The sequence below is a fragment of the Lipomyces doorenjongii genome, assembly GCF_038497915.1.
Source record: "Lipomyces doorenjongii strain NRRL Y-27504 unplaced genomic scaffold V1508scaffold_2, whole genome shotgun sequence".
Classification (NCBI taxonomy): domain Eukaryota; kingdom Fungi; phylum Ascomycota; class Lipomycetes; order Lipomycetales; family Lipomycetaceae; genus Lipomyces; species Lipomyces doorenjongii.
The window spans coordinates 511,360-534,518 of record NW_027118069.1 but is presented as its reverse complement, the minus strand read 5'-3'; the positions used below and the strand labels follow the sequence as shown (position 1 = coordinate 534,518).

The following is a 23,159-nucleotide window of genomic DNA, read 5'->3' as shown; positions in this document are numbered from 1 at the left end:
CAGGACGCACAACTGAACTAGAAGCTGCGGGACTTGTGCATCCCATATCCAAACTCGCGACGGTCAGCAATAGTATTATTTTATTAATCATTTACTTGCAACCCAATCCGATATCCAATAAATGAACGAAATCTTAAACGACAAGGTATCATAATAAACGCCCAAAATACAAATTTACAAACGTCCATGCTAATAACCAATTGATACAACTAAAGTTTCAACTACCACTAATAAATAACTCATGCATTTTATGTCTAAACTCGGAGACTCCTCTTCTTCTGCAGTATGAAATCTGCATCGTCATGATCTCTGGGATGCTTCTTCGGTTTCGATCCCACCAACTCATTCTTCTGCACCGGAGTCGGTACAATCTCGACCACACTGTCAGTCCTCTCCACCTCGCAAAACTCCTCTGGCCTAATCAATTTTACTTTAAATGCCAGTTTCTCATTCCGCTCTTTAAACATAGCTATTTCGTCGCCATTCTTCAGCGTAGCCTGCATACCCGATCCTACTCTCTGGTTATTCACAAAACACCCGTTCGTCGAGAAATCGCATAGATAAATGGCATCGAGATTGCGTTCATGTCCAGAATCGCCATCTCTTTGGCTATTCCGCTTTCGCCGTAAATAGCAGTGGAACTTGGATGTCCGACTGTCGGTTAGCTGGATGTCACATTTCCTCGCCCGACCGAACCAGGCCTGTTCGCGAAAGATCATGATGTCTTTGTACGGGATACTGTCCTTCATGGTTTCTAGCATGAGCCAAGTTTTCGGTGGCAGCTCGCCTATGGAGGATGAGCGCAGGTCGTTTTCGTCAGCGTAGGATCGTACGCCACTTGTAATTGGCAGCTGACCAATAACGTCGACTTTAAATTTGTTCTCGTTGCCGCCGTCGCTATCCGGTCCGATTAATGACGTTCGCGCATGCCCTGACCCCGAACGACCTCGAGATATCTCTAGCTTAGCAGTCCGTTTTTGTAGTTCTGAACTGTCAATGTCAGATGCATGTCCGAGAGCAGCTCCCTCCACTCCCTCCATTGCACCGTCAGGTACGTCGTCTTTATCGTCCAGTTTGCTTTCCACAATCTCATCGCTCTCTTCATTTAGCGGGCTTGATGCATCGGACTGTGGACCCTCACTTAGCCACCTCAAGAGCAGTGCTGATTTTGCTGTGAGTCTTTTCTTTGGATTGACTTCTAGCAGCGCTCTGATGAACGCATTCGCATCTGCGGACACTTTTGCATCATCAAGGGGCTGCTGAGAATACTCACCAGCTATAATCTGGTTACATAATTGCTCTTGAGTACTCCCATTGAACGGTAGATAGCCGGTTAATAAAACATACACCATACATCCTATACTCCACATGTCGACCTTATTTGAGTAGTATGTCGAGGTCTTTTCGGCATGACCGCGAGAGGAGTCTCTAGCTTGGATGACTTCCGGTGCCAGATACGCCAACGTACCACAAAAGGTTTTCAAAAATGTCCCTGATTCTGAAATCTTCGCCAGTCCAAAATCAGACACCTTGATTTGTACTGAATTCCCGTCACAGTCATCGTCTGACACGAGGAGAATGTTGTCTGGTTTGATATCTCGATGTGAAATTCCTGCTGAATGCACATACACGACGGCCTGCAATACTTGCTTCACAACAATCTTTGCCATATTGTCGTCCATTGGACCGTACTTTGTGATATAGTCCATGAGATCGCCGCCGGCAACATACTCCATCACAAGATAGACATTTGATCTGTCCTCGAACAACTCTTTCAATTTGACAATATGCGGATGATCCAGGCGCATCAAAATATCAACCTCTCGTTTAACTGCCAAACCAGCCATGATACGTCTCCGCGGAATCACTTTAACAGCAAATACTTCTCCAGTCGCACGGTCAACCGCCTTTCGCACCGTCGCAAATGCGCCCTTCCCAATTGTATCACGCATGTCGTATCTGCCGTATACACCAGTTTCTAGTGTATTTTCTTTTACTTGCTGTTGCCTGCCGCGTAGAAAAGCCGGTCCGAAATTGATCAAAAATCGGATCTCGTCTTGTGGGACTCCCATACCTAAGCCAATCTCGTCACCCTGTGAAAGAATGCACGATCGTTTTCGAGGCAATCGTGATTGGTTAAGAAATGTGCCGTTTGTGGAAACATCCTCAATTAGAACAATTGGTGGTTCATTGGTATTTGGAGGAGGATCCCGCTACAAATACAGTCAGCAACTATATAACGTCCAACATTAGAAATCGACTCACAGTCCATATTCTGAAATGATTGTTGGAGACTCTCTTAATTTCTCCCATATACACATCGCAACGCGAATTCCGGCCAAATATCCATTCTTTCTTCGTGACTGATTTGCCATCGAACCCAATTGAGGTTTGGTCCATCCGTAACACTACGTTCTTGATATTGCCCGTCAAACACACTAGTGTGCATAGGATATTCTCGTCTTCCTGATTTGAAGAATCGTGCTGCCCCCACTGTTGCGGAACAGTGGACGGCTGTGTCGCAAAGTCTGGATCTTCCATGATCCGACGTGGCGAGATCCAGAAAGTCGTACGCCGGTGGCCGTTTTGTTTCGGTGGTTGATATGGAGCTGGGCGAAGGGGTGCAGGACGCAAATGTGCAGCCCCGGAGGCACGGTGGGGACGTTGAAGCGTAGATAACGTTTGAAACGCACTCCACAGTTTGTCGCATTTTTACATGCTGAACAACGTCCAGCATGATATTGACGACCAATCCGCTGAAATCTTCTATAACCGCAACAATGTATTCACGGTAAACAAAAATCATACATAGCGGCATGGCGAGTTCGTCTGGTAATACGGAGACCAGTGAGGTTATGCGCGACATCCCCGTGCTACGACGGCAGGCCTCCTCGTCCTCCCCAAGCACGCCCGGTGCATTAGCGTCCTTCGCGTCCTCGCCTCTACTGTCACCTTCTACGCGACAGCAGTACACTGATCCTCCTGTTATTCTCGATATTGGAGCACGCGGTATTAGAGCTGGAATAGCCGGTTTGGAACGGCCTGTCTGTGAGCTACCTATCGGTCCTGATAGGAGAGGGAGAATCAAGACTCATGTGCTTTGGGACTTGGATATGAGAAATACAAAGATGGAGGATGTCCATGATATACTACAAGCAATCCTGAGGGATGTATATTACAAGTGAGTCGCAGAATAAGTTACTTATTATTCTGTGTACTTGTCATGCTCAATCATGTGGAATAGATATCTTCTCTTAGATGGGAAGAGCCGGAAGGTGGTGATCCTGGAAAACCCAATGATGACGCTGCAGCTTAAGAAAGCCATTGCTTTTGTCTTGTTTAATTACTTCCAGGTATATTACCAGAATTACATTTCGAATTCTAGGAAGGTTTGGCTGACATAATTGTAGTCAATTTCTGTCACTTATATGCTTTCCCCGGTTTGTTCAATGCTAGCAGCTGGTGCTCGAACTGCACTTGTGGTTGATATAGGATGGCATGAGACAACCGTTACTCCGGTATGTCGTGGCTAAGTATGTGAGTTGTTTGAGGATTGTGTTAGCTAACTGAAGCAGATTTACGATTACAAGCCTCTCCTATCCGCTGTGAAATCAACATTACGCGCGGGAAAGCGATTGCATGACCTAGTTAGCAGGGCCCTGAAGGAATTCACTGAAGTTTTACCCTCATTCGACGAAGTCGAGGAATTCATTGCTCGAGCCATGTATTGCACCCGTATTGACACGATAACGTCCTCAACCTCTCAACAAGCCTTTGCGATCACACTATGCGGTAGCACATATTATGTTCCCAGCTCAGAAACGCGATATAGCCCGCTAGTTCAGTGTTTCATACAGCGCGCACAGGACAACGTCGACGATATCGATTGTTTCCCTATTCCGGACCTTATAGTATCTTGTCTGTCTGGACTCGGTATTGACACTCGAGCCAGCATGCTCTCGCGGATAATTTTTGTCGGAGGGTGCAGCAATATTCCAGGATTAAGGTTAAGAATACTGGATGAGGTGCGGAATTGTCTAGTATATGATTCTAGTAGCGGTCACAGCATACAGCTACAGAAGAATTTCCGGCCGTGGACTATAGGCGATAGATCTCGGATTAAAGGTATAACAAGTCTGGGAGCATGGAGCGGAGCGAGCTTATATATCTCGCGAGAAAGAGATTACCTCCTAAGTGGGGGAGGGGGAGGGGCAGGGCCCCGGGCTATCAGACGGATTCGGGCGGAAACTGCAAGCGGCATTAGTCATACAACTAGTAGCATCTTTCGTATATTAGGGGAGGTGGAGAGGGACAAGTTTTTACTAGACGAAACTTACGCAGATAACATTTTCGACTGGACAGTCCCAACGAAATATGAATAGTGTGTACATTTAGATATCGAGTGTTATATGTATATTATATGCTGATGGGTTTGTGTACAATATGATTGATATATGAAATGTGAAGATCCAAATACAGAATTTCACCGTCAATGCGATATTATTAATCGCTTTGCTGTGTCTCCTTGTACCACTTATCTTATTCTGTTCGAGACCGGCTTGGAGTGCGTTGACGGCTGTGCTTGTATCTTCGTCGGAATTGCTTAACCTGAGGTTCATCAATTTTAACTGTTCCACCTGAGCTTTGAATCTCGCCTCTAATAATGCCACCTTGTGTCGTCGACATGGGAATAAATTTGAAGTTGTCACTAATAGAGTACGCAATTGAACGTGTCGTTAAGTTAACAATTCCAATATTCTAACTGGAATTTAGTACATTCCCTGCCATAATAGACACAATGCTAGTTACCTTGTGGCGTATTTCTGGATCGCTACCTCCCCAGTCATTCAAATTATTTCTTAAGTACCTATCAATCTCATCAATATCAGTGGATATTTTGGCAGTGCCTGCAATTGACACCCATTCAGCCTACTGTCGTTAGACTTATGACTGATACAATGGCAGAAGATGACAATACGGTTTCATTGTTCTGGAACGAAAGATTTATATTCGGCTTGTCATCGATGTCCTCAATCTTCAATGTACGAGTATTTGCATGAAACACAAAATCAACACCATTTTCCTGTTCCATATATTAGTGCGCCACTTGAAAACATATGAAACAAGATCATACCATTTCAGACACGACGGTGGCACTGGCAAGCAAGTGGCCCTTGGCATTTTGCGATGTCATCATGCCGATTCGCTGTTTTCTGATGAACTCTAAAACCTCGTGAATTTTCTCTCGCACTCTTCTCTCGTCGTCTGTTTCTGGCTCATCGGGGTTGAAATGTTTCTTGAATAGATACCGGTACGCGTTAGAGGATGACAACTTCTTGTCATCTTGCAAGGATGCAGTGGATTTTGTCGACCGAGTCCGGTCGTCACTAAACGTGACATGACCGACTCCTGTCTCCAAGCCAGTCACATCGGCAGATTTTCGATGGTCGGGAACTGGAAATCGGCCGACGGAGGATCCCTCCCTTGCCTTGCTTGGGCTAGGACTCTGACTCCAACGATGTCGCATTGACCATCGACTTCGACCAGGCTTCGGGTCCAAATTATCGTTATACTCTGGACATTCGTCCCCCTGTGCCTCATCGAGTCGAATGTGACGTTTTGGAGTTATGTTGGACTCTATTTCCGGCACTGTTAACGATGACGGGGAAGTTGTCTGTCTTAAAGTTTCACTGACAGTCCGCTGCATGACCGGGATACTTTGTAATTAGGCGATAAGTTATTCGATGTTGGCTAATATCGTTTACGGGATCATGTTGAATCTCGCGATGTCAATAAGTTTGGGACAATTCCCAAAAATAGGCTTTAAACTCTAAGGACCACGTGAATCATGCTGTGGCTATGGCGAAGGAAAGTGGCGCACGGACTTTCCCGAACACCCCTGAAATACGCCCGCCACATCATTAGATCCGAAGATCATAATCTTAAAGGTTTCAACAGCAGGGAATACATACTGCCTAATATTTGAATTTGACGGATCGTTGAGCATAATTCTCGTTGGACTACCACGTTCATTGTTACCAATTAAGCCGTGATCACCGTTCGTGGCGCGATATTCGATAAGTGGAGATTAAGTTTTATTTTTTCTCTGTGCGTGTTTTTTTCATAATATTGGTCGATGAGATTATCTCGTCGACAATCACACTCGACGTATAGACCCAGCCTACGCGTAATTAGCAATTCTCTATTGAGACCAAAGACAAATTTCTTTATTTTATAACAACCCTCATAAATTCACATAATACAAGGTAACACAATAAACATCTCGATGTTCCGCGGAGTGAGTCAGCTAGAAGGCGACTCTAGCAGTTTGATTGCTCTCTCGCTTTCGCGCTCTAGAAACTCTACCAATCTATCGCACTTCGCCAGTAGTGTTCGCTCACCCACCTCAGCCATACGCCTAATACACTCCTCAACTGTCATGCCCAAGTCCATCTCTGAAATGTCATCTGCATCACCTAAAATCGACGGTTTAGCATCAGTCTGTTCCTCTACATATCCTGACAAACTCTTCCGTGACCACCGAAGCTTATTATATGGAACGTGTCTAGAAATTGGAGCGACGTTACCATTATGCAGACTATCCGTGAGTACTAGCGGAGAACTGTTGAGATTGACTGCCCTAGATGCAAATTTTTCTCGTGGACTCGAAGCCACTGCACCTCTCCTAATAGAGCAGGCATTGATCGCAGCAAGTTGTCCATGAACAAGAGCAGGCGTGCTAGATTCCTTTCTAGGGCTGGCCTGGGAAATGGTAGTAACACCTGTATCTCCGTTGCTGGATCTCGTACCACCGGCCGGAATATCTTTTGCGGACGTTCTAGCTTCCCCTGGGAGCCCGGCTTGCATAAAAACATCCAACGGTTCTATCATCTGTGCTGGACTGTTTCGGGCCCTCGTAGTTAAAAGATGCTCTTCAGTTGCGCGAGCCGTACTAGCTGTTCTTTGTGAACTCGCTAGAACTACCGGGATAGCCGGCATGTGCGTCTTCGGTGTTGCGTTACGGGAAGTCGGTCTTGGAAGCGATCGCGGGGATTGATCTGGATCGATTTCAGTCGCAGACGTGGATGGAGGTAGCACAAAGTCGCTAATATCGTTTGTCTTCACATTTACGTTCGCGGTCGCTGATTCTAGCGCTTCTTCATAGTTTGCAGAATAGTTTGCAATCAGATCCTCCAAAAGGCTCGAGCTGTTGTTTGATGCGGATGCTGCTGGGGAAGCATTCTTGACCACAATCTGCGGCAATGGTGGTACTGGTGGTACAATTTCGACTTTAGACCAGGTACTCTGTAGTGGCTGTTTTGTCTTCGCTGTCTTCGTTTTGGTCTTCATTGGTCTTGGGCCTCGTGTTCTCTTGACAGCGTTCTCTGGTTCTTCTTCGCCTTCCGCTATGGAGTCTGTGGGCACACTACTTAAAGTGATTTCCCGGGAAGCTACTAATCGTGCCGATAGCCGTCGTTGTTGTGATGTCTGACTGGCGTTCGACTCGTCAACATCTCGGGAGGTATCTTCTGCAGTAGACGATCGACTAGCTTTGCTGTTTCGCTTGTTCGCTCTCCGCTTAGGTTTAGGCTCTTCGACTTCGACTTCTTCGTCCACAACCATTTCAGAACTCAGCCGTTTTCGCGGATTTGTCTTTTTAGAAACAGCTGATGTTGACTGTCGCGTCCTGGAGTTTCTTTTGCCCTTGGATGAGCCTCTATGTATTCGCGTGAAGAAGTAACAATCAGGACCGCGTCGCCTATGCTCTTCACTAATCGCATAGTTAGCTGAAAATTCCAGCAAGTAAATAGATATCAAACTGCTTCATACGTAGGATCATCCTTGGGCTCCCAGCCATCTAAGACTACACCACAATACATGCACGCAGCAAAATCATCGCCCGATCTCCCCGGGTTGTAAAAGAATCCGGCTCTACTCATCTAGCCGTAAGTCAATTAAACCCTGCTTGTCAGAATCTCGTGCTCGATCTCGACTCACATTACTACTAGTAGGAACCCATCCTCGCTTTCCGTCATGAGGCCACCAAGTACCAAAAGTCTCCAATCTAGCTCTCAGCATATCGCTACTCTCCGGATCATGATACTCATCATCTTTCCAGTCTGATCCATGAATAATTGCCCATCCACACCGTGGCGAGTGATCGAGATGCTCTATTTTAGGGTCGTCACCTTTGTTCCATCCGTCGAGGCTCTTGTCGCAGAGGAAACAGGTAACATTATCTGGTGACTGCTGCGACGGATTATATATGAATCCTGCTTTAGCCATCTAAACACCGCAGATTAGTCAATCACATAAAGAAAAACATGAGATAATAGTAAAAATACCTGTGTCACACTTGGTCGAGTATGCGGCCATGCTTTGACCCCTCCGCGTTTCGCTCCATTGCCAACACGATGGGCTCTGAATGAAGCTATTCGGTCGTCAAAGGCAGCCAATTCCTTAGACACCGCCATGTCTTGTAAGAACTACAATAAAACGAATGACAGTAAGTAAAAAAAAATTAACTCTATAGACGTAGGCCGTCAGCACAACATGCCACGACATAAGAGAGATGGGAGATTCTGCGTTCGTTGCTTCTGTAGTTATGGTGTGGCTGTACCGGTTGCTGCGGCAACAGAGCCGCACTGGACGAGTAAACAGAGATGCATTGGCAGCGAGTGAGATTCTTGGACAAAAATTGATGGCGCAGCTCCATCAAATTTCATCCACAAAAATTTACAGGTAAGCAATAGTGTAGGTAGTCTCCATATTGATTTTCAAGCTGGTCATAGATTGTGTGACATGCCGATAGCCATCTATGGACCGACAAGACTATGGATATAACCATTCTGCCCATCGCGCCTAAGTCTGCACAAGACAAGGGGCCGAATTCATCCCTTCACCCCTCAAGCTCGGCAATGACACTAAGCCATGATACCGAGACCTTATTGAATTCGATGAAGTAAGCAAATGGGTAGAAGGAAATTCAGTATACTAACCGTATACACATACTGCCCGAATCAAGGATGATACGGCGTCCACTAAGAGTGAGGCAAGTGTGCAGCAGTAAAAGGGGTGACACGCGCTTACCTTAAATTTCTACGCGTTTATGCGCCGAGTGCCACAGGTTTTCGCGTATATAACCTTAGCCGCAATAATCAATGGGCTGAGACATCGCCCCGCGACACGCTAATGCACGCTGCATCCCCTTAGTTGTGAATCCTTGGAATTCAAAGAGCAGGCAATTTTCCCGGGAACCTCGGGCGTTGCTTCAATTTTCAAGGTCTCTTCTACGTTTTGTATCTTGCGGTCGCTCTTTTTCTTGTTTTTGTTTCGTTTTGCCAGAGTATTTTAGTGCAGTCATTCCTTTTGCTCTGCTCCTTGTTTGCCGTGTGTACACATTCACTCATTGGTGCTAACCAACTCGTTAGAGTTATCGAGCACTGGACTTTATGCATATCTAGTACTACTACGGCTCAATGGAATCACTGGAAGATAACAGTCAAGACACTCTTGTCACCCCATCATTGTCCGATACATCATCCGTCGCGAGCTTCGTTCCGGAGATCCTGTCAGATATGGCTCCTTCTACGGCACACTCGTCGATAGGAACATCGCTTGAGCCGTCTGAACTTCCTACCGACGAGTCACGACCAGATGATTATGATGAGTATGAGACTGTTAACTGGAACGAATTGGAGCGGACAGAGTGCGAAGAGTCACGAGAAGTTTCTAGTGACGAGGTATTTTTCACTGTCTTTGAATTGACAAGCTTCATTATAATGATTAACATGTGACAATTTAAAGAATACTGCGTATCTGTTAGCCCGGTTGGAACGAGAAAATGCGAGATTTGAGCGGGACCCTAAAGCATTAACATCCAGCGCTCTACCACGGAGATGCCGTCCTTTGTCGGTAGACAGGTTACGAAAGATCGCTGAAGAGCAAAATACTCTAAGGATATCTATGGTTCCTAATGCTCCACAGCTGACGGACCTGGAATTTTGGGCAGCTCTTGTTGCAGACTATCCTCGTACAGCTGCTAAGCTTCCAAATTTACTGTCGAAGAAGGTATGGTGGATTTGGAATTTGAGTGGTAGTTTATATTCTAATGGTAACTCAGATCAAAGGAGGCGTGCCACCTCCATTGCGTGGTCTAGTGTGGCAAAGTATGGCCGGTGCGGGCGATCCAACACTAGAGTCTTTGTTCAACGCGCTCATTGCCGAGCCTTCACCGTATGACAAAGTAATTGGTCGAGATCTACATCGTACTTTTCCTGAGGTTGAGATGTTCAGGGAGCGAGGCGGTCGAGGACAAACAATGCTCGGTCATGTCCTTCGTGCATTCAGTTTGTACGACATGCAGGTCGGATACTGTCAAGGTCTCGCATTTTTAGTTGGTCCCTTGTTGATGCATATGGATGAGCGCTCGGCGTTCTGCGTGCTCGTGCGGTTAATGGAAGAATATGATTTACGGACGATGTTTACGGCGGACATGGGGGGACTCCATCTTCGAATTTTCCAGTTCACGCAACTATTGCGAAAGTTTGTTCCCGCGGTTGATGAGCATATGGAGAATCTCGGCGTGCAGTCGATCTACGCCACACAGTGGTTCCTTTCTTTCTTCGCAGTAACGTGTCCACTGAACATACTGCTCCGGATCTATGACGTTATATTCGCCGAAGGAGCGTTGGAGACATTAATGCGTGTAGCCGTTGCGGTCATGCAGGCCAATGAAGACCGAATATTGGCGTTGAAAGAGGAGGACGAGGTACTTCAATTGCTCCTAGGTCGTTCATTATGGCAGATCTACGAAGGGAATGCGGACGCACTTATCTCAGACGCAATGTCTCTCACGACAGTGGCCACCAGAGACGTCTTAGAAGATCTTGAGAAGTTGTACAAGTCAAGACGGGCAGCCACAGCCGATGCCGTACTGCATATTTCAGATTCCCCCACAAACACGATGAGCATGCAAACTTCCGAGCTGCATGCGGCTGCAACTCGATTTCTGGGTCGAATATGGGCGAATGTTGGGTCCAATTCTCCCGCTCCTATGACACCTACTAACAGCGTGCCTGGTCGAACATTGAGAAGAACAGGATCCAGAGCGTCGCTGACGTCTACCATCAACTCGCTCGAGTTGGATGACGGTTGTCAGCTTTCGCGCCAATCAGATCATAAGCAGAACATAGAATTGCATAACCAGATAGAGGATCTTGTAATGGCTCTGAGTATGCTTCAGAAACAGCATGTGTCCACTGTAGAAGAACTCGAGGTGGAAAGAAGAGCCAGAGAGGAAGAGCGGAGCGCATTTCAGACGTTTCTGTCAACCCTACCAGAAGACAACGAGAATCCGGACGTGGCGAAGAGTATCGCGGATATGAGGGAAAAGTTCAGACACCGAGCTGATATATCCCAACGTTTAATGACATTCAAAGACTTGATTAAGCAGCTCGAGATGTCACAAGCCGAGATGTTGATGGAGAAAGAGCGAAATGCATTCTTGAAAAGAGATCTGGATTGTAAGTGCGTTGAAGTTCGGGACTTGAAAGACCAGCTGTTCGAGGTTAAGAGCAGGTATCAAGATATTCAACGCGAAAAGAGCAAACTGGAGCGGACATTGAATGAAGTGAGACAGCGGCAAGCTCCAAGAGAGGATCTTTCTTCGGACTATGACTATTACGATCCGAACAACAGTCCAGTAGTCAGTAGTACGGCAGCACGGTTGTCGCCGACATCACATGGCCTTCGGGAATTGCGTCTTGGTCGTCAAAATCAGCTCCATGGACAGACGTTCAGTAAGAGAAGTAGCTCGCTGTTTGTTCCTGAAGAAGTCGCCGTGGCTCTGAATGAGCCATCTTCGCCCACACCCAGTTCGCTCCGGCCACCTTCGTCTCCAGTAGCGGGATACAATTGCGACTCGTGCGATGCGTTACGCATGGAACTAGCTACTTCGAAAACAAGTGAGGCCGTTGCTAGGCAAGAACTCGAGGAATCAAAGAATAAGTTTGAACAACTAAAACGCAGTGTGACGAGTGGGACGACTTCGAGAGTGCCTATTACACGGTATGCTACTGCACCGTCAAATATGCAGTCCGCTCCAGGAAGCATGGGTGATGCACAGGCTAATGCGTGGCCAAAAATTGGGAAGTTTGGTTGGACGCGATGAAACGCGGATAAGTCATATGAGTAGGTTGTGTATGACTTGTATTCATTTTGGACGAATATTTGTATTATTATCGTTGGGTGGTAGATATTCATTTGAACATGTTCATAGTAAATAGTATTTGTTTAAATAGTATTTGTTAAGGAAGCTGAAATTGCGTGAAGTATATGACGACACGAATGCGAACATTGCAGGCGCTGCATTTTGCGCCTCATCCGCAGCATGCAGCTGCATTTATGTCACGTCGTCCTTACGAATCCTCATCCAACAATACCAACCACTCAACTCAGAACTAGATAATCAATTTCAAACCGCTTGATTGCGCCTAACCCACCGTGCCATATGAATGGTTTTTAGGGGCTATATAGATCCAAGTCCACTGATTTCAGCAGTGCGAAAATGACAGATATGATGAAGCTCGAACTTGACCGGAGGCGAGTGACGTTAGTGCTCGAGATCAACGCTGAGCTATTTCGCGAGTCGATACAGATCCAGAAGGCGTCGGAAGGCGATCCTGAGAAAGCGCGGCAGGATGTTACATTTATTCAGTAAGTTTTGTTGGAATTTGTAACGATGACTTCGTATATGATTGTAGATGGCGATGTTAATGATGCTCTGGTTGTAGTTGCATGAAGCGATTACAGTGTAATCTTGCGTATTTGGCCGGCGTCGCGGATAGAGGGAAGATCACTCATGCGCCTCAGTACCCACAAATTTTAATACCGCCGCCTGATGTTGCGACTCTGGTCGAGCCATATAAGAAGTTGCAAGAGTTATTCCGGGACGCAGTGACTGCACTGCAATCGATGCAGCCGGTGCAGCAGCAACAGCAGCAGCAACTACAGAATTCGCCGCAGGTTCCTTCACAGACGCATATCCCGCCACAGCAAGTACCGGGCTTGCAGCAACAGCAATATCAGTTGCAGTTGCAGCAGCAATTACAGCAGCAGCAGAAGTTACAGCAACAGCAGCAACTTCAACAGCAACAGCAGCAACAATTCCAACAATTCCAACAGCAGCAGCAGCAATTGCAGCAGCTTCAACAACAACATTTTCAACCGCAGCAATTCCAGCAGTTGGCTCAGCAGCAGCAGCAGCAACAGCAGCAACAGCAGCCCACGGGTGCGCAGTTTCAACAGCAACAGCAACGATTCTACCAACAACAGTTGTTGCAGCAGCAGCAACACAAGTTGCAACAAGCGGGATTCATGCCGAATCAACTCCAACCGCAAATTTAATCCTTGCGTAACATTTGGGGTTATAGAAAGAGAGTTAATATATACTCAATCTGTATTCTACCTTGGCTTGGTTGGTTTGGCGTATATCGTGTGTTCGTTTCACTACTATATTGGCAAAATGCTAGGGAATATTGCTTTAACGGTAGTCGTGGTGCATGACGCTGTAACATAAGCTACTTTGTATATTAATGTTTGTTTGCTTGTGTTTTTCCTAGAAGTGGATGTACCATATTATTGTGGAGGTTTGGTTTGCATACATAGTACCCTTGAATCATCTTGCTACAGAAATTTCACATTATATTCTACTCACTAATATGGTGTTGTCAGAGCTACGCAATCACCCACCTCCAACTAGGAGTGAAATTATGTCTCAATGTTTAGAGCGAGGTAACCAAAGACAAGCGTATAGCAATATCATATCAATTCCAAAATAAAATCCTAACCGTAACTTCCCTCGCAAGCGTTCACAATCGTTCATCATACTCATTTAGGAGGCACATTTTCCTAGACTCTTTCGTCGACCACCGGTTTATCAATCAACGTCTCAGTCTCTCCAGCGTCTGAACTTCGGGACTCTTGTCTTACTTCATCATGCAACTTTTTGACGATCGCTGTCAATTGGGAAACTTGCTTCCGAAGCTCGTTAATCTCCCACACGCCTGGCTCGGACTCGACATGTGGCGCCATTGCTCTCACGCGGTCAAGCCATCCGCAATGTTCAAGGTCTAATTCCGTTTCGAGATCTTCCCATTCCTGTCTAGTGTCGTCGTCTGATTCGCCAGTTGCGCGGTTCCGCAAGATCTTGCCGGCGACATACACCTCGTAAAACGCAATGGCAAATAAGATTGGCGAATACGCGACCTAATCCAAGTTAGATGACTTCAATCTGCGACATGCGCAAAAGCGGAAATAACGACGTACAGTCAAGATGATGTCGTTCAATTTCGCGTACTTCTGCCTCGATAGCCACCACTCGAATGGCAATATCAGACAGAAAATCTCAATCAGATTCAGCGGCGGGACAAACACGTTTTCGTCCGGCGCGCGCACGAATCGAAGTGTTTTCTGCGCGAACAAAGCCAAAAATTCGTCCACGGCATTATCATACACTTTTTCGTACGCTGAGTTGAACAAAGCAATAAGAATGTTGAGGAGTAGGACTGAAACGACGAAAGTGAAGAGGTAGTTCAACAGCGCGGCGAAAGGTGGGGCAAAATTCTCGAATGCCTCGAATTCGGGGGATGTTAAGACCGCTCGAGTCATGTACGCTAAAGACCTTGCGCCGACGTCTACTGCGCCGTCTGCCGTGTCGAGACCAATGAATCCTTGCAAAAAACCGATGACGATGATGGTCAACAGGACGAAGAACACAACACTCTCTTTCATGAGCTCCTTCAATACGACGAGCATCGCACCAAAGAATTTCTGCATATCAAGGTAAAGAAGGAGACGGCTCCACATTAACGGCGCGCAGAGGGCGAGAATGCGGTAGGCCAGTACGTCAGACGTCTCCCGCGCATTGCTATCGGCCGGGCTTCCGAGAGCTATCAATCGGATAATAAAGGACACCATCACCATCGAATAGAGCGTATCGTTAAAGGCAGACCAGAAACTGAAATAGTAGAAACCAATGTGATAAAACTTAGCCACTTCATCAAAAATGTAGCTGAGTGTGAACACATATAAACAGCCCTCCACGACATCAAAGCCTCGGGAGGGATTTGCTGTGTTGACCGCGCCGGTATATAATGCCAAATAAACTATGGAAACAAATAGTTGAAGCGCGTTCTGATATAAAGGCGTCTTTATCCGATCAGGGTCGTAGTGCGTCCAAAAGTCAGGAACGGCAGCCTCTTTATACGAGATGAACTCTGTCGGACTGTCCGGGTTCTGGATGATCCAGCCATGCCATATCCACGTAATACATTTCTGGAACCCGGACGAGCCGATGACAGTCAGCGCGTGGAGGTCAATCGCATATTCGAGTGCGTTTCTATGGCCTGTGACCTCGTTGTTGACTATGATCGAAAATCGGCGGCAGAGCATCTGCTTGAACAAAAACTCCTGGTTCGATTCATTCTCAATGAGACGTTTAGCAATAACTTCACAGGCCATCGTCTTACGCTCGTTGAGTTCGGCATCGTAGAGTTCTTCTAACTCGAGATGACGGAACCATTGCTTGCACGTTAATAACGCATATATGATACAGGCCTTCTTGTCACCTTCCGCAGCCTCCAATGCTAACTCCAACACATTGTGCGTGATAACCGACGCGCCGCCGGGTCTTGTGATCCTGCTCTCCTTGATCTCGATCGGGACAATTGTGTCGATAATGGCTTTCAGTCTCAATGCGACGGCCATGACTTCCTTGGGCGTGATCACAGGATGCGGACACGTCTCTGCTGTCGGCAAGAGCGCTTCATAGTCGTCTTGCTGCAGCCGGGACGTAAGGGGACGTGGCAACTTGCTCTGCTGCAGCTTAAAAGCGGAGATCGGCATTGTCTCTGGATTGTTCTTGGATTACGCGTCGTGTTATTTAGTCTTGCGGCAAACTTGATAGCCCGAGAGTTCGAACGCGCGAAACTGGGGTAAGTGATCTTGACGAAGTGGTGCGTATGCTCATATCACGTTCCGCCCACTGACAATTGTGTTTGTGACTGACAGGACCGAGTTCGTTTAGAACATTATACATAAGAATTTGGTTGCGGTATGGGTGATGAGATAATCGAGACCTGCGTCGCCAAATTTGAAAGTTCCGTGTGGAGGCAACAGCCATCGCGCTAACTGCTGCGCCCCACGCAAGTTAAAAAGGTGTTACCTTACGTGCGAAAAAAATAAGGTTTACTTTAGTCTCTTGTCAAACCTTGCTGGAAGTCGGAAGTTTCAAGCTGATGGGTCGGAAAAACGCTTGTTCGTCTCTTCTCAGGTCGCTCACGGATCTCGACATCGGAGAGTTGGATACCGAAAGTGTTTTCCGCACGAGTTCATATGCTGGCTGACTAAAATCATCTAAATTATCACATGTTTGTGTAATCTCTTGGACATCAGCGATGCGCCTCCGACTCTGCGCCGACCATGATCGACCCCACCGGATACCGGAAGGATCTGTTAACCCTGATATCGATTAAGGGTTTTATATTACTTGTTACTACTGGCGGTAGTTATAGACTCTATGTAATGCTTTTAATTGCGGCCGTTGGGCATAAATGATTTGTAAGAAATTATGTTGCTGCTTCATATCATTCGTGTTATGATGTGGTGACGACGTGCGCGACAGGTAGCGATGGGCCGACACTGAAGTTATTAGCGACGTGTACAAATACTCGCTACCAGAGATATTACTTAGGCGCAGCCGCGATTCAACAGACCTGGGGAGTCGTATTCCTATACGACTAGCTTAAATCAAAGCAAGTCCGTTTTAGTCTATAACTATGTACAATATCTATACCCTGGCAATAATGGATATATCTAACAGTGCCGACCTATCCTTGCCGATAATTGGAATCCCAGTATCGGCTATCTATCTACTGGTCATCCTCAGCCTCAACAATCTCATTCTCTCCAATATTCTCATCGAGACACACCATCCTCCTAAACACAAACGAAACGCACTCCATCTTCGGATCAAGCTCGAGAGCATTCTGGAGAACCTTGTCGTTCAACACGTCAGCTTTGTCCTCCAAGTCGTCGTATTTCCCAATCACGGCGCGAGGATTAATGTGCGTATATTCGAGCAGTGCCTTCAGCCGATTTTTGGCCTGCATACGTTTCGGTAGAACGGACTGTCCCTGCAACATCTGCGTCGCCGAAATCCAGCCGCCGCCGACATCCTCCTCGTCCTCTGTCTCGGCGCCAGATTCACCATCAGCGCTTTCCTGCTTGATATGCATGCCACCAGTCCCGTCACAGTTGCATTCCAGCAAATCATGCGTATGGCACGGCGTATCCTCATAAATCGTGAAAATGTCCCTCAATTCCGACATCGTGAATGAGTTCTCGGATGAGTCGGCTTTGCCGTCCATGAGGTTGTCTGCCAATCCCTTTTTTGTGAGTTGCCGCTGGAAGATTTTTTCGTCAATGCAGCCGGTCCTGTGTAAGTTAGTGCGAAGTCAGAGGGGTGGTGACACGGGCTCGACGTACGTGAGGAGACGGTATATATACACAGGTCGTTTTTGACCGTCGCGGTGAATGCGCGCCATTGCTTGTAGATCAACCGACGGGTTCCAGTCAGTGTCGAACAGAATCAGCCTTGACGCGCCAATCAAGTTTATCCCCGCCCTGGTCCAATTAGCTTTCGACCCGGTCTGACTAAAACGACCGAAAACAACACATACCCGCCACTTTTAGCGGACAACAAAAACGCAAAGGATCGCGCTTGATCCGCGGCGTTAAAGGTGTCCACAATCTCCTGGCGTTTCTTCATCGGCGTAGTACCGTCAAGCCTTAGGAAGGGCAGCGCCAAACCCGCCAACGAGCCCTGCAGCAAATCCAGCGTTTGGGTGAAACTCGACACGAGTACGATTTTCTCATCGGTCTCGTCGTGAAGTTGTTGCAGGAAGCTTTCGAGAAAGATGAGCTTGCCGCTGCGTGCAGTTTTGGCTTTGATAGGGTCGATCGTCGAGACGAAGGTGTCGGCCTAATTGTTGATTAATAGGAGACAAGATGGAAAATAGGAACTCAAGCTTACGTCTGTGGTGTTGAAGAGAAGTTTTGGACCGTTGCAGACTTTCTTCAGTGCCGTGATGGCTCGTAAATGGTTCGACATGTCGTCGCTCTTGATAAGCGATTTCATGACCTTAGATTCCAGCAACTCTTTGCATATTTCGAGTTGCGACCGTGTCGGTTTGCAAAACACAACAAATTCATCTAGCGCCAGTCAGTTATGAGCGATGTCATTGGCAATCGAAAGAGCATCGCATACGCTTTGGAGGGAGATATTTGGCTAGAATGTCGGCCGTGCGTCGTAGTACGAATGTCTTTGTGAGCTTCGACAGCTGATTTCGTTAGCAGAAGAAGCACAGGAGACTTGGGCCGTCGGCCTCACCTCCTCAGAACGAGCCTTGCCTAGCTCGATGTCTTGCTTGCGCGCATCAGGTTGTCGGGACCTTATAATCGGCAACTCAAATTCCTAACACTGGTCGGCACTATTCCAACAGGCACTATATAGCAGATATACGTACTCTCTTAAATGCGTTGTAATTGTCGAACAAGCCCGGAATAATAAAATCAATCATTGAGAAAAACTCTCCCAAATCATTCTGAATCGGCGTTCCGGTCAGCAGCACCCGTCGGGGCGTCTTCATGGTCCGCAACGCCTGCGCAGACTTGTTGTTCGCGCTTTTAATGCGGTGGCCTTCGTCGCAAACGACAAGATCGAACGTGACGTCTTTCAGCTCAGACTGCACGAGCCGCAATTTCTCGTAGCCGATAAGCATGACCTGGTAGACCTTGCCCTTTGTGAAATCCCTTAACTTTGCCTTTCCACCGACAGCGAACACGGCGACGCGTTCGCGGCCAAGCCACTTCCTGAACTCGCGTTTCCAATTCGCAATCAACGTAACCGGACACACGATCATGACTTTTTTCGCAACAGGAGCTTGCCCCCACAAGGGATTCTGCTTAAGCAAAGTCCAGACTAGCGTTATGGTCATCAAAGTCTTGCCGAGCCCCATTTCGTCGGCTAGCAATGCGCCGTTGCCGGGAATGCCCTTCATGCCCATTACGCATTCGTACAGGAACCGCACGCCGTCGCGTTGATGCGGACGCAGAAACTTGGAGAGGTAGGGGTCGACTACTACGTCGACTATTTCGCCATGAGCGTTAGTCGGCCGCGGAAGCACGAGAGCATTCGGCGCTGCCGGGTCGTGGCGAGGGATGGGGCCCGTGTTGTTGGCGATGTTGTTGTGATACTTTGCGTAAAACGTCGCGGCGGAAAATTTTGTATCGTGTTTTGCGTATGGCGCTTTGAAGCTTGCCGATATCGACGCACTGGTATTGAATTTCGGAGCAAGCGGCTTGATAATTTGGATATCGTCGTCTGCATTATCGTCATGGGCATCTTGGGCGTTCAGCGCGCGCGCTGCTTCGGGGTTAATGAAAATCCGACCTGACAGAAATTCTTTCTCAGATAATGGTGTATCTGCTTCTGCTTCGTAATTCCCGACTCGAACCGTTTCGCCAGCTGACAGGGTCGTGAATTTACAGCGAGTTCGGCCGATCCTGTTCTAATCATGAGCTCAATGCCTCAACAAAGGTTAAGGAAACAATGTACACTTTGCCGGAAATGTCATGCAATGTGCAGACATTGCCCTTCACAATCAAGAATCCGTCGCCGTCCCACGTCTTATGTTTCTTCATCGTTACCTTCCGCCAGAGCGCCGTGAAATGTACACCGTTCTCGCTATCCCCACCAGCACCATATCCCGCAGCATTTTGCTTCACCGACGGCACGAAATACGGACTGGCAAACGCAGGCGCCGAGGTCGTTGTCGACGGCGCGAAGTGGCTCTGCCGCGAGCTCGAGGTAACCAGCGTAGTTGTGCTTTCGATTACCATGCATTCGTCATCAGCGCTGATATCACGACATTTTGAACTGACCGCGTTGCGAGACGAGATAGTTTGACAGTCATCGGCGTCATCTGCCTTGCGCTTTGTTCCCGCGACCGCGGCAGTGACTGCTCGGTCCTGCAGCGGCGACGATGTCGGGGTATCCGGACGGATTATGAATGACGGCGGCTTGAATGGACGGTACATTGCATGATTTTCATTTGTGTGGCAATTCGTACTTTGTCGCGTGGGGTTGTATTGATAGGACCTGACGCGTGGGACTCACGCGACGGTATTAAGGTTTGATGTCGTCGAGGCGAATTCAGGGCCGCACGATGACGTGTTCATTTTGAACGTGTGTACTCGATAACGCGTTTAAGGAAAAGGAGCCATTAAAAAAATAAAAGGTCCAGGGTATTCATTCTCTATTAGCGGGTTTTAATCTAAAGATATAATTAGTAAAAGTTCTTTTGGTTCTTTCACTATTTCTGGTTTTATTATGTAGTAGCGGGGGACGAGCCGCGATCGTGGTCAGTCGCCAGCAAGGAGAGGAACCAAGATAGAGCTCGGCAGCTAAATTGGTGGTCGAGATTGCAAAAATAGAGTAGCCTCATCGTTTCTCATGATGTGCAATACACTTAAACTGCAACCCCGGATAAATAAGCTGACATGGGGGGAGCGTCACCTTCGTCCTTCAGTCCTCATGCAGTAAACGGTACATACCCCTCAGTTCTGTTCCCTGGTTTTAAGCGGCTGGACTAGATCGACAAGGCTAAAAGTGGACTTGACTTATTTCCACAAGTATCTGAGTGCATCGATGGGACAGGGCGCAAAAGGCCACATCTGCATATTTGTTGGATTAGTTCGCGTTGCATGCTATATGAAACCCAGTCGATCAGCACGCAGGGAATAATACAGTCGACAAGATCTACAGTGGTGGGCATGTTCTCGGAACAAGCCGCAGCGTAATAAACCCAGCGCGATCAATAATAATTATTATGAACAATAATAAGTTATGGCTTGATATATATTTAGTTACATTGGATCGCCAAGCCGGTGGAGGAGGGGAACGTGACAGCTTGCAGCGCGTACGGCAAACACAGTGCGTCGTGTGCTCAGCTACTTGCCGAAGAACGGGTGCGGATCGACGCGGCGGAAGCCCAGAAAGAAACGGCACTCCTAGCACTCTGTGTCGCTGCGTGTCGTCGTGTGTCGCATTTGCGTCGCCGGTCCCGCCCGAACCACAACCAACTGGACAAGAATATCACCGCAGAGATGCGAGAAACGCTCGCCTGGTTGTCAATCTTCGTCGTCGTCGTTGTGTCCTTATGGCATGTGAATCCACGCCGTCCTCGGCCAGTTTGTGTTTACTAGTTAGGCTTAGTCGGGCCGTCAGGGCTACCCGAACCCTGACGCTATTACTGCGGCTTGTTTGGGCGCTCCTTGATTGGTGAGGAGCGGCGCTTATCGCTTGCATATGATACAGCCATCTGCCGATTCTATAGACGCAGGCTAAGCGAGAGGTTGAGATGTGCCAGTGACATGACCGTGGCACCGCAGATCCCCACTACTGCCTGCGGCCAGCTCAATCGGCCCAGCCCCTCCATGTGGGTACATACTCTATATCCGATGGAATATTACGTAGCAACAGCAAAGAACGAATGGCGGTCTCGGTCTTGAGCGAATGAGCTCCACCGTGCGTGAGTTTAATTTCCCGCAAATGACAGCGACATCACGGAAAGTGACCCTGAGGTTGCATGTGAGATTGGATCCGCAAGCAATTGAATCATGCGCGAAAACCTGCTGGAAACTGAGACGCGCTACTGCAGGCACCAGCACGCAGCAATAATCCGGTGTGTGCGATCTTAGAAGCGGCAAGTTACTGCGAGCAAGTGACAGTGCAGCCAAGGGGCCCAGTTTGGCGTGGCGACTCGCTAGTGCGCTACCACCTGCGGATGTGTCGATGGCGCTCCTTTTCCGAGACAACCAAACCTAAGGCGGAAGTCAACCCGACGATGGCCCCTGCGAACTCCGAACACAGAACGCACCGTTGTTCCTGTCGACACACTCCAGATGCCGTTTGATGTCGCTGTTACAGATACGATCCAAATATCGCGCAGGATCGATACGCAATATATTGCTAAATAATAATAATAATAATGATGACTTTAATAACAAAAAATATAGAGGACTTTGTGTTTATGGTGTCGAGCGCGGCCAGGGGAGACAAGGGTTCACGTTTCAGCACATGGCTTGGCGCTGCGGTACTGTGATGTCATCGGGGTCAACTTCTCGGTTAGTTATGATACGTCCGACACATGCGGTTACTTTGAATTGGCTCCTGCCACTCGAGTACCTGGCGGCGTGACTGTTCTGGATCCCACTTTAATAATCTTGCCCGTTCACTCAATCAGCCGCCCTCCGATTGGCTGCTATTCAGGCACTTATGGCACTTCCGGTCGCGCTATCTATACCTGCATAATGGCGATGTTATATTCATGCTAATGCATCAGCGTTCTCGCCCTAATGCGCGAACGGCCATTCGTGCCAAATGCTCATGACAGGCAGATCAGATTAGAAGAATTCGGAGGCGCAGATCGCGCAGCAACAAGGGCCCAGATGACCCACATTTGTCAGCGTGATATACAGCGAGCACCGATGGGCGATCATCTGTGTTCGGAAGACCCACCAACCCTACCCCTATTCGGAATTCGGCAGTTGCCGCGCTAAACCAATTCGGTCAGACAAGGTCCCACTTTGGCAGGACGTCGCTACACTGCGTCGGCAAAAGGCTACATGCAGGCTGACGTCGATCCGCAGCTTATGTTGGGTTTTAGGCTGAAGTTTGGCCGCGTGCTCATTCCACCCCAGTCCAATCTCCGACAATCCAGATGGTTAATAATTCAGGTGCCATGCTCCCCCCCAAGGGTGTCCCGCGGACTCGACGCCGCAGCCTAGTGCCGCCGGGCCGGCCAATCTGCAGTTGAAGAATATGACTAGTAGGGGCCTTGTACTATCACGGTCATCAATAAACGTTCCGCGTCCATGTGGCCTTTCACAAGGGTCATACTTGGCCGCACGCTGTCGTTGTCTTCCCTCGTGAGAGCTATCTCCCTCCATGTGAAAATGAGGATGGCCGGGTCTATGGTCCTCTTTTAATAATAATTGCGGAATATTGATCGGCCCTGCTTGTTCTGCGTTGGTCC

General features: G+C 47.8%; 7 protein-coding genes across 7 annotated transcripts; 2 read left to right on the top strand and 5 right to left on the bottom strand.

Moving 5' to 3' along the window:
- Window positions 1-60: 60 nt before the first annotated feature.
- Window positions 61-2,835, bottom strand: V1508DRAFT_436698 (kinase-like domain-containing protein). The gene is made up of 2 exons (XM_066942122.1): window positions 2,266-2,835; window positions 61-2,213 (listed from the first exon to the last, which is right to left on the bottom strand). Exons 1-2 carry the CDS (start codon window positions 2,539-2,541, stop codon window positions 255-257), a joined length of 2,235 nt encoding a protein of 744 aa, XP_066798869.1. The 5' UTR covers window positions 2,542-2,835; the 3' UTR covers window positions 61-254.
- V1508DRAFT_379697 (uncharacterized protein) lies at window positions 2,718-4,568 on the top strand. Its single transcript, XM_066937663.1, has 4 exons — window positions 2,718-3,181; window positions 3,245-3,353; window positions 3,411-3,518; window positions 3,576-4,568. Exons 1-4 carry the CDS (start codon window positions 2,817-2,819, stop codon window positions 4,380-4,382), a joined length of 1,389 nt encoding a protein of 462 aa, XP_066798868.1. The 5' UTR covers window positions 2,718-2,816; the 3' UTR covers window positions 4,383-4,568.
- V1508DRAFT_408894 (uncharacterized protein) lies at window positions 4,199-5,838 on the bottom strand. The gene is made up of 5 exons (XM_066939076.1): window positions 5,135-5,838; window positions 4,979-5,083; window positions 4,810-4,929; window positions 4,338-4,758; window positions 4,199-4,248 (listed from the first exon to the last, which is right to left on the bottom strand). The coding sequence occupies exons 1-4, from the start codon at window positions 5,705-5,707 to the stop codon at window positions 4,540-4,542; spliced, it is 1,017 nt and encodes a 338-aa protein (XP_066798867.1). The 5' UTR covers window positions 5,708-5,838; the 3' UTR covers window positions 4,199-4,248; window positions 4,338-4,539.
- A 465-nt stretch (window positions 5,839-6,303) lies between these two features.
- V1508DRAFT_394683 (uncharacterized protein) lies at window positions 6,304-8,474 on the bottom strand (the record flags this gene model as incomplete). Its single annotated transcript, XM_066938014.1, has 4 exons — window positions 6,304-7,771; window positions 7,831-7,940; window positions 7,999-8,286; window positions 8,346-8,474. 4 exons carry the CDS (start codon window positions 8,472-8,474, stop codon window positions 6,304-6,306), a joined length of 1,995 nt encoding a protein of 664 aa, XP_066798866.1.
- Window positions 8,475-9,164: 690 nt separating this feature from the next.
- Window positions 9,165-12,329, top strand: V1508DRAFT_363877 (rab-GTPase-TBC domain-containing protein). The gene is made up of 3 exons (XM_066937284.1): window positions 9,165-9,743; window positions 9,808-10,071; window positions 10,124-12,329. The coding sequence occupies exons 1-3, from the start codon at window positions 9,480-9,482 to the stop codon at window positions 12,170-12,172; spliced, it is 2,577 nt and encodes an 858-aa protein (XP_066798865.1). The 5' UTR covers window positions 9,165-9,479; the 3' UTR covers window positions 12,173-12,329.
- Window positions 12,330-13,638: 1,309 nt separating this feature from the next.
- On the bottom strand, window positions 13,639-16,197 carry V1508DRAFT_408887 (uncharacterized protein). Its single transcript, XM_066939075.1, has 2 exons — window positions 14,329-16,197; window positions 13,639-14,268 (listed from the first exon to the last, which is right to left on the bottom strand). The coding sequence occupies exons 1-2, from the start codon at window positions 15,904-15,906 to the stop codon at window positions 13,912-13,914; spliced, it is 1,935 nt and encodes a 644-aa protein (XP_066798864.1). The 5' UTR covers window positions 15,907-16,197; the 3' UTR covers window positions 13,639-13,911.
- A 478-nt stretch (window positions 16,198-16,675) lies between these two features.
- On the bottom strand, window positions 16,676-20,295 carry V1508DRAFT_103093 (SNF2 family N-terminal domain-containing protein). Its single transcript, XM_066935833.1, has 8 exons — window positions 19,679-20,295; window positions 18,588-19,626; window positions 18,452-18,535; window positions 18,329-18,401; window positions 18,095-18,273; window positions 17,742-18,043; window positions 17,548-17,685; window positions 16,676-17,496 (listed from the first exon to the last, which is right to left on the bottom strand). Exons 1-8 carry the CDS (start codon window positions 20,158-20,160, stop codon window positions 16,932-16,934), a joined length of 2,862 nt encoding a protein of 953 aa, XP_066798863.1. The 5' UTR covers window positions 20,161-20,295; the 3' UTR covers window positions 16,676-16,931.
- Between the last annotated feature and the right edge of the window lie 2,864 nt (window positions 20,296-23,159).

Bases quoted from the DNA above. Each gene is read 5' to 3' on its own strand.
- V1508DRAFT_436698 (XM_066942122.1), bottom strand. From the start codon at position 2,541: ATGGAAGATCCAGACTTTGCGACACAGCCGTCCACTGTTCCGCAACAG. The intron at 2,214-2,265 runs GTGAGTCGATTT...CTGTATTTGTAG, and splicing joins ATCATTTCAGAATATGGACT to CGGGATCCTCCTCCAAATAC.
- V1508DRAFT_379697 (XM_066937663.1), top strand. From the start codon at position 2,817: ATGGCGAGTTCGTCTGGTAATACGGAGACCAGTGAGGTTATGCGCGAC. The intron at 3,182-3,244 runs GTGAGTCGCAGA...CATGTGGAATAG, and splicing joins CTGAGGGATGTATATTACAA to ATATCTTCTCTTAGATGGGA. The intron at 3,354-3,410 runs GTATATTACCAG...ACATAATTGTAG, and splicing joins TCTTGTTTAATTACTTCCAG to TCAATTTCTGTCACTTATAT.
- V1508DRAFT_408894 (XM_066939076.1), bottom strand. From the start codon at position 5,707: ATGCAGCGGACTGTCAGTGAAACTTTAAGACAGACAACTTCCCCGTCA. The intron at 4,930-4,978 runs GTATTGTCATCT...TAACGACAGTAG, and splicing joins CGTTCCAGAACAATGAAACC to GCTGAATGGGTGTCAATTGC. The intron at 4,759-4,809 runs GTAACTAGCATT...AATTCCAGTTAG, and splicing joins ATCCAGAAATACGCCACAAG to AATATTGGAATTGTTAACTT.
- V1508DRAFT_363877 (XM_066937284.1), top strand. From the start codon at position 9,480: ATGGAATCACTGGAAGATAACAGTCAAGACACTCTTGTCACCCCATCA. The intron at 9,744-9,807 runs GTATTTTTCACT...GACAATTTAAAG, and splicing joins GAGAAGTTTCTAGTGACGAG to AATACTGCGTATCTGTTAGC. The intron at 10,072-10,123 runs GTATGGTGGATT...ATGGTAACTCAG, and splicing joins CAAATTTACTGTCGAAGAAG to ATCAAAGGAGGCGTGCCACC.
- V1508DRAFT_408887 (XM_066939075.1), bottom strand. From the start codon at position 15,906: ATGCCGATCTCCGCTTTTAAGCTGCAGCAGAGCAAGTTGCCACGTCCC. The intron at 14,269-14,328 runs GTACGTCGTTAT...AACTTGGATTAG, and splicing joins TGAACGACATCATCTTGACT to GTCGCGTATTCGCCAATCTT.
- V1508DRAFT_103093 (XM_066935833.1), bottom strand. From the start codon at position 20,160: ATGTACCGTCCATTCAAGCCGCCGTCATTCATAATCCGTCCGGATACC. The intron at 18,536-18,587 runs GTACGTATATCT...GACCAGTGTTAG, and splicing joins ATTACAACGCATTTAAGAGA to GAATTTGAGTTGCCGATTAT. The intron at 18,044-18,094 runs GTAAGCTTGAGT...ATCAACAATTAG, and splicing joins TTCTCTTCAACACCACAGAC to GCCGACACCTTCGTCTCGAC.